At 39.2% G+C, this 18,778-nt stretch overlaps 1 protein-coding gene across 4 annotated transcripts in view; it reads left to right on the top strand.

The window, feature by feature from the left end:
• Window positions 1-18,778, top strand: part of nalcn (sodium leak channel, non-selective) — a 68,367-nt gene that overhangs the window by 32,095 nt on the left and 17,494 nt on the right. For all 4 annotated transcript variants that reach the window (XM_063497373.1, XM_063497372.1, XM_063497370.1 and 1 more), the window contains 4 exons: window positions 471-638; window positions 5,376-5,567; window positions 6,914-7,051; window positions 7,550-7,624. In XM_063497373.1, the coding sequence (XP_063353443.1) occupies window positions 471-638; window positions 5,376-5,567; window positions 6,914-7,051; window positions 7,550-7,624 (573 nt within the window). The remainder of the gene's footprint in view (window positions 1-470; window positions 639-5,375; window positions 5,568-6,913; window positions 7,052-7,549; window positions 7,625-18,778) is intronic.

The raw sequence follows: 18,778 nt of genomic DNA, 5'->3' as shown, positions 1-18,778 counted from the left end.
TGCCAAACCATATTCTGCTGTTAAAGGATCTGGGTACTAAAGTGACCTGTCTGCAGTCCTGGTCTGTCGCCCTCTGAAAGCATGAAGAGAAACACACAAAAAATATTTTTTGCTTAAAAAAAAAGCACAACAATCAGCCTCCTTTTGTTTCAAATACTTTTTTGAAACAGGCAAAGTACTGATGTAATACAGTGGTAAACATCTCACTGTCCTACATTTTTTTGAGCTCTCTCTGTTTCTGTTGGATGTTTTTGGTTGGACACATCCTCTCTACTTCTTAGTAATGGGGTTGTATTATTTTAAACAATTTCATCATCATTTTCTTTTTATATTAAAAAATTGTTATATATCAGCATGCTTTGCGACAGTGCATTGTAGCCATAAATAGAAGGTAATTCACAGAATATTATAGTATATGCCCTCCTGAAAGATGTCAAATGCAAAAAGGGATTTTCCCTCTTCTGTCCTAGGTTGCATTTACTGTGCTGTTTGACCTAGAAGCTCTTCTGAAGATCTGGTGTCTAGGCTTCACTGGCTACATCAGCTCCTCTTTGCACAAGTTTGAATCTCTGCTGGTGGTGGGAACCACACTGCACATCTACCCTGACCTCTACCATTCCCAGTTTACCTACTTTCAGGTATGGTTGCACAACTACATGCATAAACATTTTCATTCATTTTGATTGAAAAAGCATGATTCCATACACATTTATCAGTCCCATGAAGAACAGATGCTGTGAATCATTTTGTAACTTTCCCGTGATCATGCAAATAAACCATATCACTAGTCTCTGTTCTTCCATACATTTAAAGTTATCTCATGTTTTGCTGTGACAGTAATGATTCCAAATATATCAGGAGAGTGTCTTTATCGGTTCTGGGATTGGAGGAGCCCTCAAACATCACATGTCGGGTTTACGTTCTGCAACATTTTCTGGACTCTACTTAAAAAAATGTTGTTGGTGTGAAAAATGTTAATAAAATCAGAATACAAAAATGTGCAGAAGAGTTCAACTCTATATGTAATTGCAAATAGAACAAAGAGTATCAGATGTTTTAACTGAGAATATGCTTATTTTAAATTGAAGCCAGGAAAAATGTTTTAAAAGAAGTGGAGGCAACAATAGACAGGAGAAGAAATCTGCACCGAGGGCCCGGGCTGAAAGCCAATACTGAATGGCCGTCTCAAGGGTCTCCGGGCCCTTGGGCTGCATTGCATTAAGAACAGACGTGTAATCGCTGCACAGGCTGAGGAACCACTGTTAATGTTGTTTCTGCACCCACAATATGTTAAAACTCTTCTGTGTAAAGAAAAAGAACATATACAAACAAAAGATCCCAAAATGGCAAGTAATTGGTTTCCTCAGTACCCCATTGCTTTTGGAGTGCTGCTAAAAGAGTATGTGATGCAACACAATAGCAAACAGGCCCATGTCCCAGGCTTTTTTAGTCAAATAAAAAAGAAATGTCCATTTCATCATCTGATTTGTTGTCATCAAATAAAAGTAGGTTTTAAGTGGTTTTCAAAACATTGCCTTTTACTTAACTATAAATGTTTCCGTCTTAAGACTTAATCCAAAGCCAATTCAAAGTATGTCTTTAATCAGTCTGAGGATCTGAGGGGAACACGCAAAGAGGTAAAATTACCATTTACAGTTGTGATCTGACTGGACCCCTGAATCCATGAATCCATCCACACAATCAACAATTAGGTCCATATATATTTGGGCACAAGTTTGATTTTTTACCTGTTTACTGAAACATATTCCAATTGTAGTTATACAATGGACATGGACATAATGTGTAGACTTTCAGCTTTCATTTAATGGTATCCACATTCAAATTGGGTAAAGGGTTTAAGGGTTTCAGCTCCAACATGTGCCACCCTCTTTTTAAAGAGACCAAAAGTAATTGGATGATGACTCAAAGGCTGTTTCATGGGCAGTGTGGGCACTTACTTTGTTATGTCATTGTCAATGAAGCAGTCAAAAGGCCTACAGTTGATTTGAGGTGTGGTGCTTGCATTTGGAAGATTTTGCTGTGAACAGACAACATGCGGTCAAAGGAGCTCTCCATAAAAGTGAAACAAGCTATCCTTTAACTGCAAAAACAGAAAAAACCCATTCTAGGAGTGGTACATCCTGATAAAGAAAGAAAGCACTGGTGAACTCGGCGTCACAAAAAGACCTGAACGTCTCAGGATGAAACCTAGGAGTTTATTAAAGCAAAGAAGCGGAATATTCTTGAATGGCCAAGTTAGTCACCTGATATTAACTGACGCGAGCATGCATTTCACTTGTTGAAGACTAAACTTCGGACAGAAAGACCCACAAACAAACAGCAACTGAAAGCCGCTGCAGTAAAGGCCGGGCAGAGCATTAAAAAGGAGGAAACCGAGCATCTGGTGATGTCCATGAGTTCGAGACTTCAGGCTGTGATTCCCAGCAAAGAGTTTTCAACCAAGTATTAGAAATGAACATTTTATTTTCAGTTATTTAATTTGGCCAATTACTTCTGATTGTATTAAAAAGTGCTTTATTTCATCACATTTTTATTCAGTCTTTTTGTTCAGTCCACTGAATAAAAGCTGAAAGTCTGCACTTTAACTCATCTGAGTTGTTTCATTTAAAATTCATTGTGGTAATGTAAAGATGCCTAAACATATTTAGGGAACTAACTGTGTATTTTCTGATGACTAAAATTTCTTTACCCCAGGACCTTGTTGGGTTCGAATCCACCACTTGGCTGGTGGCTTTCTGTGTGGAGTTGGCATGTTCTATCCGTGCTTCTGTGGGTTCTCTCCGGGTACTTGGGCTTCCTCCCACAGTCCAAAGACATTCAGTTAGTAGGATAAGGTTAATTGGTGATTCTGAATTGCCCATAGGTGTGAAAGTGAGTGTGAATGGTTGGCTGTCTCTTTGTGTTAGTCCTGCGACAGACTGGTGACCTGTACAGGTTGTACCCTGCCTCTCGCCCTAAGGCAGCTGGGATAGGCTCCTGACCTCCTGCGACCCTGAATTGAATAAGTGGGAGCGGTTTGATGGATGAGTGGATGGATAAAATTAGTTTAGTATTAAGTTTTTATGTTCCTTATTTCTCAGTATTGTGTAGATAGCTGATGTTATCAGGGATATTTTCAGTGAAAAGTTACATTCTGGTTATTTATTGGTATTTTGTAGGGATCACTTATGTGACTTTTGCATATGAGCCAAACAGCTGGGATGTTATTCTGTTGGTGGAAGCAACAGTGTATTATGCCTTTGGCCTCACTTTTGTAGAGGTGCTATTTGTAGTGCTCCATGCTTTTTTTTTTCTCTACAAATTCTGTGTTGTCCTTGAATGCTTGTGTGGGTGTGATCTGACATCCTCTAAAATGGTTTGCACATTTTTTTTTCTTTTTTTGCATTCCAGTGTTCAGGCCAGAAAAACAAATGGCCCATGAGGGAAGGTGCCTTGTTGCTCTAACAAAGCCTTTAAGTATTGTATCGGACCAAATTTGAACCCATTGACCTTGATCTAGTAAGTATGACAGAGCTCTGAGGATGATCTAACGGGAAGAGGCTTCTCGATGGGTTTTTAATGAGCCTTGACCAAACAATCTGCCTGCTGACTCTCTCACAATAGCTGCCATTCCCACATGTGCAAGGCTTTCAATTCGAGACCTGGAAATATAGAGATTAGCTGTGGCTGAACAGTTGAAAGCTACAGTTCACTTGATATTTGTTACACTGTTATATGAGTTTTTCCAAAATGAACATTGTATTTATTTTAATTCTGTTAAGTGCGATTGAATTTATGTGTATGGAAAAAATGCTGTCAGTGGTTGTACACAATGTTGTCCATTTTTTTCTAATGCAATTACTTCATCCTTTTAGCTGATAAGTCAGTTTTTTAGAGAATCTGTAATTTAAGTGCATTACTTCTGCCTTATTCATTGATCACTTTTACTTTTCATCTTTTTCCAAGCAGGTTGCACTTTAAGAAGATGACATTTTGTCATGAGTAATTATTTAAAATTTCTGTTCTCAAATTAGGTTTCTCTCTTGGACAGAAACTAGAAGAAACTAGCCAAAGCAGTTTTTTGTATTGTCTCTTTTTTATTTAGTTCTGTCTAACGGGACATTTAAAAAGCTTCATTCTTTAGGTTCCTACTTACTGTACAACTTTGACACACACACACACGCACGCAGGTCTATTCAGCCAAAACAGCCTGTATAAATGGGCCAAAAGAACGGACACTTCCCATCTGTGTGTGTTATTAATTTATTTATTGAGAAAGGCAGGACGTGGTATAATTGTTCAGTGTTTCTTGTAAGAGTGCACTGCTCAAATTCCAATCATTGGTATTTATTATTATCTTTGATATCTTTGACAGTGACAGTATGGCACATCACACAGTTTAGTTTCGTGTTAAGAATTGCATTGTCTTGCAAGAAGCCAGATTCAGAAGCTCAAGCACCAACCCAGCTGGAAAACGATTCTCTGGGTGTCATTTATTGTTAATTATCAGTGTCAGATACACTATATTATTTGGCATACAAGAACAAGGTTTTGATTTAGTTAACATCATCTTGTTGCCAAACCAAGCTGCTTTTTTGCTAATGTCACGTCTGGTTTTAAGGAATGGAGATTCGTTTCACTCTTTTGAATTGCCATAATAGCAATACCTCAATGTACCTAATATGAATTCTGAGAATAAAAACAAGACAGCAGCAGCTTTGTTGTTGGAAGAAGGGGGGGGGACTAATTTTGATGGTAATTGCCTTGTATCCTCTGTGGATTTACCCTTGTTTGCTTTGTCCTTAGCCTCAAATTATTAATTTATTTTAAAATAGACAGTTGCTATCATGGTAAGTGAAGAGTGGAACATACTTTGTATGACTTCTGCTGTGAGTGTTATTACTGTCTTTATTTTTATTTTTTTACTAGAGGCTTCCTTTTAGAACAGTATCCTATGTTTGTCTTTTTTATTTTGTTGTATATCTAGGATATAGGAGAGAGCCGTTTATTTGGCCTAGTATGGGTTTCTAAAGAAAAGCCTATGGTCGAAGGCTTTGTAGAGAGGAGCTCGATCAATAGCTACTCTCCGATCCAAGCCTGACAAAGATGCATTACCTTTTGGGATTGTTGTCACCACAAGCAATTTAGGGACTAATCCCACTGACAGACCACAGTATCACCTCACTGTTACCACTGGATCAAGTTTAATGCTCTCACTTTTAAAATCAATATGTAATCAATGTGCTGCTATGTTTGCTTTTTATAACCATGATATGTATTTTAAATTCTTCCTAAAACCTAAATTATAAACTTTATGAAAAGGGGGGCACAGAAAGCAACCTGATGGTAGTGATATGTCTTTTTCTTTCCCTTAGGTGCTACGTGTGGTGCGCTTGATTAAGATTTCCCCAGCTCTGGAAGACTTTGTCTATAAGATATTCGGACCAGGTAAAAAATTAGGCAGCCTGGTGGTGTTCACAGCCAGCCTTCTCATCGTAATGTCTGCTATCAGCTTGCAAATGTTCTGCTTTGTGGAGGAGCTGGACCGATTCACCACCTTCCCCAGGGTAAGCAACCTTGAAGCTTATGTATATTTATAGAGCCAAGATTGTCTTGTCTGTGGGTTTGTGGTCATTCTTAATTCCTTAGACATCTTCAGTAACCATAATTTATTTGAAGAGACTGTTTGGTAGGCTGCCATCAAGAGTTAAAATTCAGTTTTTCTTTTGTCAGCTTTGTCTCAGCATGATGTTCTTAAGTTCTTAAGAAATTAAGAAAAAGCAGTGCTGCTTGCATTTCCATTGCACTGCCAGGCAGCCTCTCTATTGTGTGTGCCACACTCGGCAACCTTTTCAAAATTGCCCAAGGTTGTGTTTTAATAACATACATCTTGTACCCAGAAGAGGGGACCTGTGGGGTGGAAAGGAATAGTTTCTTCTCAGGCAAACATGCAGTGCAATTTAAATTGAACTATTCGGGTACATAAACTACACCAAATGGAATTTATTTATTTATTTTTTTATGAGCAGCTCCAATAAGGAAATCTCATGCATCCAGTGGGGAGGCCCTGCAGATGCTGATAATGGGTAGCATGACGGGTCGACAGATGTGGCATCTCCTTTGATTTTTAAGTGCTCACAAGCTTCTCTCTCTCATTAGCGACGTCTTTCCATCTCCTATTTTTTTCCTTCTCTCCTTTCCAACGTTTCTCTGATCCTAGGCACAGCGGGATATGAAGGGCTGCTCATGAACAGATGCCACTTGTTTGCTGTGTTTCCCCTTCCCTCTCTTACTTTCCCTCTTCTGTTTCACACACTCACATAGATGCATCCAGTCATGTCATACTTAATCATGTTTGGCTGTCTTCCCTATGGGCAGACCTGTTGTTGGGTTTTGTCTTTATGTGCAGTGACTGGGACATTGTAGCAGGTGGGAGGGGCAGAGGCGGTTGGGGTGGGCGGGGGTGTGGGGCCAGCTGGGTGGGTGCTGTCTGAAGGAGAAAGGCTAAGAAGAAAGTGCAGGCGTGCCATTTGACTCCAGGGGCTGTCGTGTCGCAGCTGGCTGTTCCCTACACCTTCATCTGACCTCTCTCAAGTGCATGAGAGGGCAGGAGACCAGAGGAGAGGGGAAAAAAGGAAAAAACTGTCTCCTCGCTTTTTTTCTGCATTGCTTATGTTTGGAAATCTTAGTCACACGGTTGTGAAAGATGGTCAGAAGGGGATATGTGCGTTAGCTGTGTGATTTGTTCACTAGTGAAAGGGGATCTTTCAAATGTCAAATGTCTTTTTCAGTTTGATTTCCTTCCTTTTTGCTTTTGTCTTTCTTTCCCGCTCTGGGCTGCTTTCACTTTAGTTGGCTTCTCTAGCCTTCGGTCTCGCTCACTTGCTTTTACCCTGTGCTTCCCTCCCTTCAGGCATTCATGTCCATGTTCCAGATTCTAACACAGGAGGGCTGGATAGATGTCATGGACCAGACCCTGGTGGCTGTAGGTCATATGTGGGCTCCAGTTGTAGCCATTTACTTCATCCTCTACCATCTGTTTGCCACCCTGGTGAGGAAGAAATGATGCTGCATGAAATGTAAAGTTAATTAAATAGACTGTTGGAATTGTGTTTTAGTACATTGTAAATTTACAATATAAATCTATATTAGAACTCTGTATTCTTTGTTTTTGCTCTGTTAAAAACTAGTTAGAAGTTTAAAGTGGCCAAAGGATACATGGATTTCTTTCTTTATATTTTCAATTAGTGCCATGCCCCTTCATTGTTCTCTCAACTGGCACATCTAATCACAGTTAATCAGACTTGCAGGCGTAAGAAGTGCTGACATTTCAGTGTTTGGCCTTCTGATACGGGGAGCCATCAGACAGCACAGACGCTCTCTAGATGACTCACAGCTCACTCTAGACAGATAGGATGTCTCCCGTGAGAAAACGAGCAACAAATACAATTACTGAGCGGACTCCATACTTGAAAACATCTTATTATTACTTTAATGATATTAATGACACAGGAAATGTTCAATGGCACTTTGTCTCATTGCATTTTAGATTCTGCTCAGTCTTTTTGTGGCTGTTATTTTGGACAATCTGGAGTTGGATGAAGACTTGAAGAAGCTCAAGCAGGTAAGAAGTTTATATCAGATACAGAGGCTCGCTAGTTAAATGAAAATGCTGACTGTTCAAATGAATACTTACCTCATTCCATCTCATAAGCCAAGTTTAGTGTCTGATTTTATTTATTTATTTTTTTAATATAGGATGTACTAGCCAGTCTTCAAATGTTTAGATATTAATATTGCCTCATTAAGAACACAAGCCTTGCTGGCAACTATTAAAATCTGTGAAATTCAAGCTAAAAACAAGCTAAACCATCCATGGGTTTTGCAGACTAATGTGAATAAAGCTGTTGTCATGACACTGCTTCGCTAAGCTTGTGTGATTTGCCTTGGCGGTCTCGTATTTACTATGGCAATGTACTGTATTGTATATCAGTGAATCGCCAACAGCTTTGTGAGGGGTATTTTCAGATTTTATGTGTTGCAGTGTTGTACTGGAGCTACGGGATGCTGTTTTTTATACTGGCTTATTTGCAAAGCTGTCGAGTCATCTATAGTTTCCACCTTCTCTTGTTAATCTTCTTTCTGCTTATTTATTCTTCTGCTGCCATTAGATCCTTTTACAAAGGAGTAAAAAATTGTTATACTGATTGGGGCAGTCCACTGATTCTTTTACCATTTGTTTTTTCAGTATGTTTAGCACTGTTGCATAAAAAGACTCTTTTATGCAAGTTTTTCCTGTTTTTCAAAAATGAGGTGCCACTGGTTTTCTTTTGAAAGCTCTTTGCTATATTATTGGATCCAGTATATAGGTAGGGTGACTAACCGTCCTCTTTTTTTGCACTTGTTGACTTGTAAAAGCCTATATGACAATTTTTATTTCACCATTCATTAACCACACAGAGAAGACATTGTTTACATATGTTAGTTTTCTAACATATGTAAGTTTTCTTTAAGCAAACAGTATTATTAAAGTTCTTCACGACTGAGCCAAGTGTCCTCTTTTTTGGAAATCAAAATATGGTCACCCTCATATAGGGTAACATGAAAAAACCATTGTGTAACATTGTTCACACGCCACAACAGATTCAACAGATACAACAGTTCATATGGATATTTGGTTTTTGAAAGCATCCATGACATGCAGTCACAATCAGCAGCGGCAAAGGTGACGAACAGGAAGTGAGGTCACATGTCTGCAATGATCCTCCACAAGAACTCTGTATTCGAAAAATATAGTGACACTAACCTCTGCAATAGCAGTAGTCCAAAAAGTAAAATATGGAAAACAAACAAGAAAACAAATGAAACAAAAACGAAATGTCACAAATTTGACTAAACAATGAAATGAATTCTACACATGTACTATATCCACTTAGAACAAAACTGTTGCTTCATTTTTCAGACTTTTTCCACCATGAAAAAAAGCGAATCGTCTTCTAGTTTAAAACTCGAATCATGGCTAACTTGCACCACTCCACTCCTAGTGTTGTCACCCTACGAAAAGCTCAACAGAGACATACTAAAGATTTAACCCGCTGATTATTTTTGCGTTCTCTTTGTATCCATACAAAACCTTTACACAATTGTTTAATCAACTTGAATAGCATTGTGTACACACGCGCTCATATAAACTGTGTATCAGTAGATGGCTGGCAGGTCTCAGCTTCCTTGGACAGGTTATTTCCCACAGCTGAGTGATTAGGTGCAGTGAGTGTAAAATTGCCTATTTTACAGGTGCTTCAATCATGGATACAGGGCTGACTATAAATAAATGATAGATGGTAATCACCCTCCCTTCATGAGACGGCTTCTGCAAACATTTGGCAAACGCCCAACAACACGTCCAGCATATCTAAGAAATACACATGTAGGCCATGAGGGATGAGAAACCAATTACGGTGTATGTGATGGGTAATTTTTGCCTGGTTCTTGATGAATGACTTCACTGACTATTTGACTCACTATTTATCACAGGTGTGAGTTGTATTCATGACAAGCACTTTAAAAAAAGAAACAAAATTTTTTGTTTCTTTTCAGCTCAAAAATTGTTTTGTTACTAAAAGTATTGTGATTACAGACTGGATATCAATCAATATTTAGAGTAAGAATGCGACACAAAAGCCATGTGTGTGCATGTTGTCCTCCCTGAGACATTTTTAATCCTTTCTTCTTCACAGTTGGCTGAGCACAGTGACAGATGCTGTGTTCAAATTAATTGGAAATAATGGAACAACAAATTGAAGCAGAATAAACTATTCAAAGAGTGACTTCATACAAATCATAGAATGTTACCTTGTATATTATATGAATTTTCATATTTTTATATCAGTGTGTATACTGAGTCTCTGCTTTAGGTAGAAAGACGCACAGTACAGGGAACACTGCATACAGTGCGTAATTAGTGGTATTATTAGCTCAATGCGAGCAGTGCTTTTACGGTAATGTTGAACAATGAGTTTTAAATTACTGAGGGGAAAATTATGCTTTCGAAGGTGGTTGGTGACATTGTTTGTCTTTCACGGCCCTGGTCACGCTCTTTGTGTTTCAGAAATATCAGTTGTAAAACCTGTCAAACATGTCAGCTCCCCTTAACCTCCATTGTGTTTAGCTTCCACCCATGAAAAATGTCAAGGATACAGGACCAGTGTGGTTGCAGGCAGAAAGATGGGCTAGTGGGCTAGCAGTATCTTTATGTATGCGTATCTCTTATTTGGTGTCAAGCCTTTGGAAGAGTCACAGTTCAGTTATGCAGATTTCCCCCCCATGTATGTTATGCCACTGCCAGTGTTATGTACTATGTAATCTCTTTAAACCTGATGTCCACACAGGTCAAGATTTTGGTGTCAAAAGCTTTCTGTTTGTAGTCTGCTGTAATCTTAGCTCTATTGACTAGACACATTTGAACTGGCTTTGTTTGCATGAAGATAAGAGTGAAGTTTAAATCTGAAAACCATCAGTTTTTGTCTAGTGGCAAGTGTATTAGCTTTTTATTTATCTGCACTTGTGAAAAATGAGCGGATGGAACTGGACGTCTCAGCTCAGAATCCAAGGGATACAACAGAAGCCCTGAAAAAATGACTGTTGTCCTCAGATGCTAAGTCAGCAGACCACTTTGCAGAATGTTTTCTACGTGAAATCCATCATAGTCTTGTTATATACTCCTCTCTGACATTAACATGATAAATGACTCCTAATGAACATATACTGGTCTAATTTGTTTCGTTTGATTTAGTGCACTGGTGTGTAGTGGTTAGTGCTGTTACCTCACAGCAAGAAGGTTCCAGGTTCAGTTGAGAACAACTAGGAGTTTGCATGATCTCTTTGTAACTGTGTGGTTTTCCACTGGGAACTGTGGCTTTCTCCCAGTCCAAAGACATAATTGTTGGGTATTTTGGTGTGAGTAAACATGGTTGTCTGTCTCTTTGTTAGCCCTGTCATGTGCTGGCGTCCTGTGACAGCTGGGACGGGCTTCAGCCCTCCTGTGGTTAAGAAAACAGATGGGTTGATGGATTCAAATCAGTTAAATAAGATGTCTTATTAATATCCATGCACAGTAGTTCACAGTTCTTCTGATAATTTGCTCTGGGGAACACTGGCAGGTTACATTCTTTTCTTGAACCATTTCCTGCAGGTATTTATAACATTATTTAGTCAGCTTAATGTTTGACTGGTCCAACTTGGAAATAAATTTTCCTGTCAGGCATATTAGGTCAGCAGTATCCTCTTTAGAACAGTTCTGGATCATATAGCCATCAACAGATGAATATCGAGATTTACCTTTGAGACATAGATTTAATACACAGCCAAGAGGACACACACTTGTTTCACAGTGGGCATGTGAATCAAAAAAAGGGAAAAAAGTATAGCATCTTAAACACATATTTTCTGAAGATCCAAGATGACCCCCCTCCCTCCCCCCCCCTCCCCTTTATTTGTCTTTATTCTTTTACTGAGTGTAAGGGAAAAGTGAGCAGGAGTATAAAGGCACTGTGATCAAGGGGATCAAACTTTCTATGCTGTGTTATCTGATTGGTTTAATGATGCATGAGGTTTTGGCAGGTTTAACAGTCGTGAATCAGTGCATTGTAATCAGAGAGCCCGGAAGCAGGAGTACAGTTATGCTTGTATGCACACAGGCACATTCAACTATGCATGCACTGTATGCACATATAAAGAGGGATCATGGATAATCACAGACATGACTGTAAGCAGGACTGCACCTGATTAACAAACTGGCTTATTCCTCCATACTCAAGCATCATGAGTACAAAAGTAACAGGAAAGTCTTAATGGTTCTTGAACGCACACATACACAGATGTTCATCCTCCACTCATCAATGTTGATTAGGATTGTGTATTTATTGCTTGAGATGAAATTAGATGGAAATGCATAATGAAAGGAAGACCGGGACAGGAGATGACTAGACAGAAATGAAAAGAGGAAGGAGATCCCTGCCACACACACACACACACACTAGACGCACACACTCATTCACAGCCCCCTAGGTGTGCTTTAGTACACAACTAACAGGAAACACCCTCACAGGGTGACTGTGACTCAGGTGGTGGGGCAAGCTGTCCACTAATCACAACGTTGGCGGCACCTCCACCTGTCAAACGTCCTCAGTCAAATCACCGTTCAAATCGCAATCTTTGATCAAGTGACTGACCAGGAGGGAGAACAAGGTGAAGTCATGCATGCAAGACAAGAATTATAGAGGAGGGAAATGTTTTTACTCTCTTATGTTACTCTTTTTTTTGTATTAATAAGTTAATCATTATAATAATCGATTAAGGTTTAGTAATACATCTCTTTCTTTATTACTTACTTTTGTTAACAGTGCTCATAAAACCACAGGCGGTATGCATATTTAAATTGTGAGTGAAACCTTTTCAAAAGGAGGAAAAGACCTAGAATGGGTTGATGTGCTTTGAAATAAAAGTTGATTTGTTGCATGTTGTTGCTGCCTGCTATTGCGCTACCTTCATCTATGCTGCCATAGTTTGGTGGACTATGTGGTGAGAGAGACTGATGGCCTGTCTTCATCCAACAAATTGTTCCTACTTGCAGAACAGTGCAGGACCAGAGGCTAGGAGCTTGAAAGGGAAGGGGGATGTTATTAGAGTGCCCAAAGATAGAGAAAGGTGTTTACCCCTAAAGGCAATGATGATGATTATAATGCATTTTTTGTTTGTGCAAGGTATGAATTGTCAGTAGTGAAAAATCTGTTTCTTATTGCACACACACACTGATTTTTGCATATCTGTGTGTTTGGGTGAAGCTGAATATTCTAGCAACCAAACAGGTCCTCAGGCCAGGTAGATGAGTCATGAGGAACACATTTGCAAAATACTTAAAGGGGACAAGAAGAAAGTAAGAAAAGCTAAAAGCTATGCTGCCTTAGAATTTGCAGTCGGTTAGCAAATACAAACAAACTGACATTTGAATCCTATGCAGTCTTTTCCTTCTGTTCTTTGACACTTTCTCTCTGGCTTTTAAATTATTTTATAGTTTTATGTGGAAAGGGCAGAGGACAGGTAAAGGCATTGTGATTGTCTTTTTGTCCATCAGTGTTAGTAAGCTTATTTTAAACAGCTGCAGGTATATCCCATATAGTGCAGCTGTTGATCAGAATTCCTTAAAGAGCAACATTTGCACTATATAGAACAGAATAATAAGCTTATTTTTCCAGTGCCTTTACCTGTCACAAGACATGTAAGTATAATATGTGAGCATTAACTCATTTGCAATAAAAGATAAATTTATAAGGGAACTTGACCAGCAGCATTATTTTCTTTTAAATTTTCTATTGACATTGTAATAATATCATTGTCACTTTTCCCACAATAACTGTGTCTTGAAAATCTGATGTTGTGACATAACAGTTGGGTATGAATGCGGTAGAGAATGATTAATTACTATTATAAAACGGTGACAGGAGCATGCTGTATCATTGTTGCAATAGTGATCCTTTAATTACTTTAACATGTCTTTATATAAATTCTGAGAAAAAACAAAGGCTACTCTACATTTGTGTAAATATGATGTAGCTTGTTTGGACATGTCAGTTCTGTCTTCTCTTATATCTGTGCTCGAACCTCCATATTTGATTAGATGTTTAACATTAAAAATCTTTTGTTCAGAAGAATTTCGTTTAACCAGATGCGTTGAAAAGTTTTCTTGTTTTTTTGCCTCCCACCAGAGATTTCATTATTTATGAATTAAAGTAAAAGCCTGTCCTCAATCTTCTTGATTTAATGGACCATGGACTTATTTGGGGATCTAGCAGAGGGGGAGAAAGGCGGGGAAAACAGAGGGAGCGGAGAAGAAAAGAGCATACCCCCTTAGAGAATCCCAAAACAATGTTTTCTTATCTTTTCAATGTCACTTTCAGTTTTCTATTAAAAACACTCCTGGCCTTGTGCCTCTGTCATTTTCTGAAACTAGCATCAGCACACACAATAAAACACAGGCACATGTACATTTTTATAAAAGAAAGAAGTCTTTATCGAAATGCAATTTTAAGTGATTTCTTTTCATGTTTATTATGTTTGCTTTGGGCTGTCGTCACACATTCATGGCAAGAATTTCCAACATGTGGGCATACAGAATATTTGACAGTATTTTCATACTTTTGGATCTAAAAAGGACAGACTATAATAGGGGAAAAAAACAAGAGGCTATGTGAGACCAAAAAAGGCAAGCAAAACAAAAATTAGGTTCAACATACCTCCTTAACCCATTAATCTTTTTTTCATATTACACCCCTCAGAGCCCAAAGCAACATAGCTGAACGTGATACAGTTTTGGACTTTGAGACAATGGCACCTGCAGTTGTTTTGAGTATCAGGGGTAGCTATTAGAGGTTTATGGGCTGTGTGGCTTTACAGCAACTCCGCAGTATGCCTCATTACCCAACTAATGTGAAGAAAGAGGGTGACCCTGCTTACTCGCTCTCTGATCTCCTTCCACTGGGTATTGCAGCTTTAGGCTCACAGGCCTGGGGAAGACTTTGAGGAATGTGGAATGCAAATAGGTTGTTTCCAATTACAATGACCGTGCGTGTTTTTGAATTTTTCAGCATTTTAATATTGGCATATATCATGGCTAAAATTGTTGAGCTGGCACAAATTCATAAAAAGAGAGCGACGCACACTGCAGATGTGCCGAATGATGGATCGCACAGCAATTAAAGCTGTGTTATTATTACGAAAATGTGCCGTCTGGGGTCACACACGCACACATCCTCACGCATACACAGCTGTTGTCTGGTGGTGCTGGTGAAAGGCAGGCTGAATGGTAAAATGCAGATGATTTTATGCACTCCCACAGGCATTTGACGGATGTGTGTGGGCCGCAGTTTGGTAGGCGGCTGTTCATGAGTTCCTTATTGTTCGGCCACTCGCAAATAATATTGTTGTTTGCGTGAGCTAGATTCGCTTTACAGGACTGAGAGTTCAGAAGGATTAGCCACTGCGACAATACTGTAGACACTAACCTGCTTGAGTCATTCTTCTAATTCGCAGATCCATTTGTCCTTCTGCTAAATGGGATTTTTATCGGAATGGAGCTGTTCTCGCAGCTGTAAAATGAAGCTATCATGAAAAGTTGGGGTGTTCACCTGCAGATGGATAAAAGTATTACTATTGGATAACAAGGTGAACTTCATCCTTATACAGGGCTTTGCTTCTTTCTACCAGCAAAGAAATAAAAGCAGTTGATTTTTTCCCTCTGAACTCTCTCAATCTTCAATACTCTCTGGCTCTGGCTATTTCAATCCTGACTGCTTCTCCATGCTCTCCCTGAACTATGGCTATGACTGAATTGGGTTTAATGCTTAATGCTAATGGTCAGTATTAGTTTTTTTTCACCCCTCTCAGCCATGGTCAAGAGAGCTGTGGAAATCCCAGATGGAAAGTTCCCTAGCTCAGCGGAGCCTGAAATTGGCTTGAATGAAGGGGGAAGCAGTGGCAGGTCACCTGAATGGGTCTCAAGGCAAAGCACATTAGTCTTGGCTCCATTGTAACTGCGCCATGCATTAAATCTCATCAGTGGCAGGGAAAGCAGTAGTTTTGATTTATCAGCCGTTAACTATGACACAAAAAGAAATTCCTTTTTTTCCCACTTGCATATGTGCACATAGACATACAAGTGGAATATAAATATCCCACATTTGTCACATGCACACACATACTTTTAGTGCTTATTCCTTAAGGTGTGTATAACAAAGCACATAGGGCAGCGAATGCGAGCTGTCACTTATAATGCTGTTTTAGTCTTCAGGAAAATATTTATCCCTTTCACTGTTGCTCCAACACGTTCACTGTGCACGGTGCAGTTTACTAATGTCATGTGTTATTGCTTTGAAGTGGATTTTTAGAGATTCCTTGTTCGATCGGAGCGTGAGACTTAACCAAGTGCAAAAGTTGTGAGATGTTAAAGTAAAACAAAACAAAGAGCTGACCGCAAACTGGATAACAATGGAGAGCTGGGGATAAATCTCAGTGCAGTCATACGTTTGATTATTGCAGTCACAGTAATAATTTGATCAATGTTTAAAACAAAACTATTTATTCTGGTGCCTTAAAGCTTGTAAAGCCTTAAACATGAAATAATAGCCAGAAATTTCATTTGTTTTAAAAACTGGACTGTTTATTGAACCTTCTGACAAATGAAAAAAGAAAAGAAATTTCAATTTCCATATATGAGGTTCAATTTTTATCATTTTTCTACATCTGGCATTTTTGTGCAATTTGTCCTTTAAAACGTGTTGAGCAATTTATTTGGGGGGGGGGGGGGGGGGGATCACACTGCTAATGTAGAGGTCTGAAAAACTCACAGTCACATGCATAGGTGCATTTTAAACTGTTTAAACTAAGTACTAGATATGTTCATAATACTTGATTGTACCAGTTTGGCCTGGGTTCTTTTAACCTTGTAACAGTATTGATACATTATTACAGTACGGTGAAAACCTGATAAAGAGGCAGTGCAAATGTGCACTTTCATTTTCAGGAACACATAAAATCAGTAAATCAGCAGAGAATAGATTTTGTGTGAAAGCAATCTCTTCTTCCTCATTCTTGTTTACTTTATTGATTTTACAGACAGAAGACCTGCTGTGTTAGCATTAGTTGGTGATCTGTGGCAGCTTATGAGTGTAACTACACATACAGGCGAACCTTTCACAGAGGAGCTTTCCACAGTGTTAGAAGTCGAGGAAACTATGCATTGCACTACACTCGCCACCCCAAACAGCAATCTGTGGCACAGTGGACTCTGATCAACGTTCCATTGATAAATTTAAATGTAAATTCGATGCATGCGAGTATGAATAAGTTTGTCTAGCTCACACGACAGTGACGGGGTGTTTTTTGTTTTTGTTTTTCTTAGAAGAGGATGAAAAAATTAGAGGTCAGTGAGGGAAAGAATAAATGGAATCTGATCCTAAAACTGAGATCGTGAAATTTAATGCTACCTTTTGTTTTAATATCTTTCAAGACACCCAAGGATGATTTATAAAAGAGTATAAATAATCAAACAAATATATAAATATACAAAAAACAAAAGGCTAGGGGTTAAAGGCTTAGTTGTAGAGATGACTTTTGATGAGTTTCTTGAAGGACTCCATTGACGGAGCATTGCAAAGCTCTTTTGGGAGAAAGTTCCAGAGGGTGGGAGCTGCCACATTGAAGGCTCTGTCCCATGGCTGGGGATCTTAGCATCTGAGACTTTGTGTATGGGTGGAGCAGATCACACAGGTACTGAAGGACCAGGGCTTTAAGGGATTTGTAAGTGAGAAGAAGGAACTTGTTAGGATGATCTTATATAAAGAAACACTGAGACTTTGAGTTTGATAGAAAAGAACAAGTTCTGTAAAGGATAGAGGGAAATGTTTGCTTTGTTGCATTGTTGTAGCAGATAAGGGTATAGGGGTTTGTTGAAGGTGCACATCTCACTGAGTTGGCCCAATTGATTAGTACCCTTGGGAGCCAGGAGGTCCATATTAATGCTGTGTGTGTGTGTGTGTGTGTGTGTGTGTGTGTGTGTGTGTGTGTGTGTGTGTTTCAAATTTCAGTAAAAGAACTGCAGCACTGAAAATAAGCTCACGATTGTGCTCAAAACATTTTTTTCCTATTCTGTACTCTTGCAGCAAACACAGCGCACACTTCTTTTAAATAATGACTTGTTTTACATCTTGAAATCCATTTGTCTTTTTTTTTTTTTCAATCATCAATTAAGTTTTGTGTCGTTATTTTTGCCGGCTTCCATCTGTTGGCTTGTCTCTTTTACCTTTTTTTAGTCTCTGTCTCTTTTTCCGCCCTGTGTCTATCTTGGGAGTCAGAGTATAGACAGAAAGCCTAGGCAAGAGAACGCTAGTGCATAATTCCATCTTCACAGTATGCCACACACCCACTCAGGGTAAAGAAGAAGCTCCAACATTTTAGTCTGCTTAAAAAAAAAAAGAGGAAGTGGATAGGCAGATTTCCATCCCTTCCTTTGTCAGGTTTCTCCGTTCTCTGGCTGTTATCCCTCAGATCCGAGAGGCTGTTCCAGTCATTTGGTCGCTCACAGTCAGACAGCCGCTGACAGAAATACCTATACGGGGAACAGAACGCAGGGACGTTTTTATCAGCAGACAGACAGTCACACAACGTCATGACTGACAGAGAAATATTCACAGAGCCCAGTCAATATATTTCACAGCAGTTACCTTCTTCGAATGATAAGCTGCAGTTCCCCTTGTAGGCCTAATCTGCAATGCATCAGGGATTATCTCCATGCACCCTACAGAGAATACCTGCAAGAGAATTTCAGTCAGCCCCCCCCCCCCCCCCCCCCCTATGTAATTAATGGAAATAATTGGTTTCAGTCCCTTTGTCATCTTTTGATTTCACCAGTCTGCGCTACATTACTTAAGCCTGCGCACATGCACATTATTCTGTCATTATTGTTTCTTTTCTCCATTAACCCCTCCAGAGTAATCTTTCTTTTTTTATCTTCTGTTGCCTTCTCCCTTCTTTTCTGAAAAGTAAGTGGGATCTCATCCTAAACGTGGTTGTCTGTACTGTATGTGTTGTGAGTGTTGTAGGTAAGTGTGTTGCTGCCATCATCTGGCAGAAATATAAAGCTGCACCCTCAAAGCCGTTACCTCTGGAAATCCCACACATAACCTCACACGTTTTGCTTATGAATAGCAAGGAAAACCTGCAGATC

Source organism: Pelmatolapia mariae, linkage group LG16_19 (assembly GCF_036321145.2).
Source record: "Pelmatolapia mariae isolate MD_Pm_ZW linkage group LG16_19, Pm_UMD_F_2, whole genome shotgun sequence".
NCBI lineage: Eukaryota > Metazoa > Chordata > Actinopteri > Cichliformes > Cichlidae > Pelmatolapia > Pelmatolapia mariae.
The sequence above is the reverse complement of the archived record's forward strand: the minus strand, read 5'-3'. Positions and strand labels throughout refer to the sequence as shown.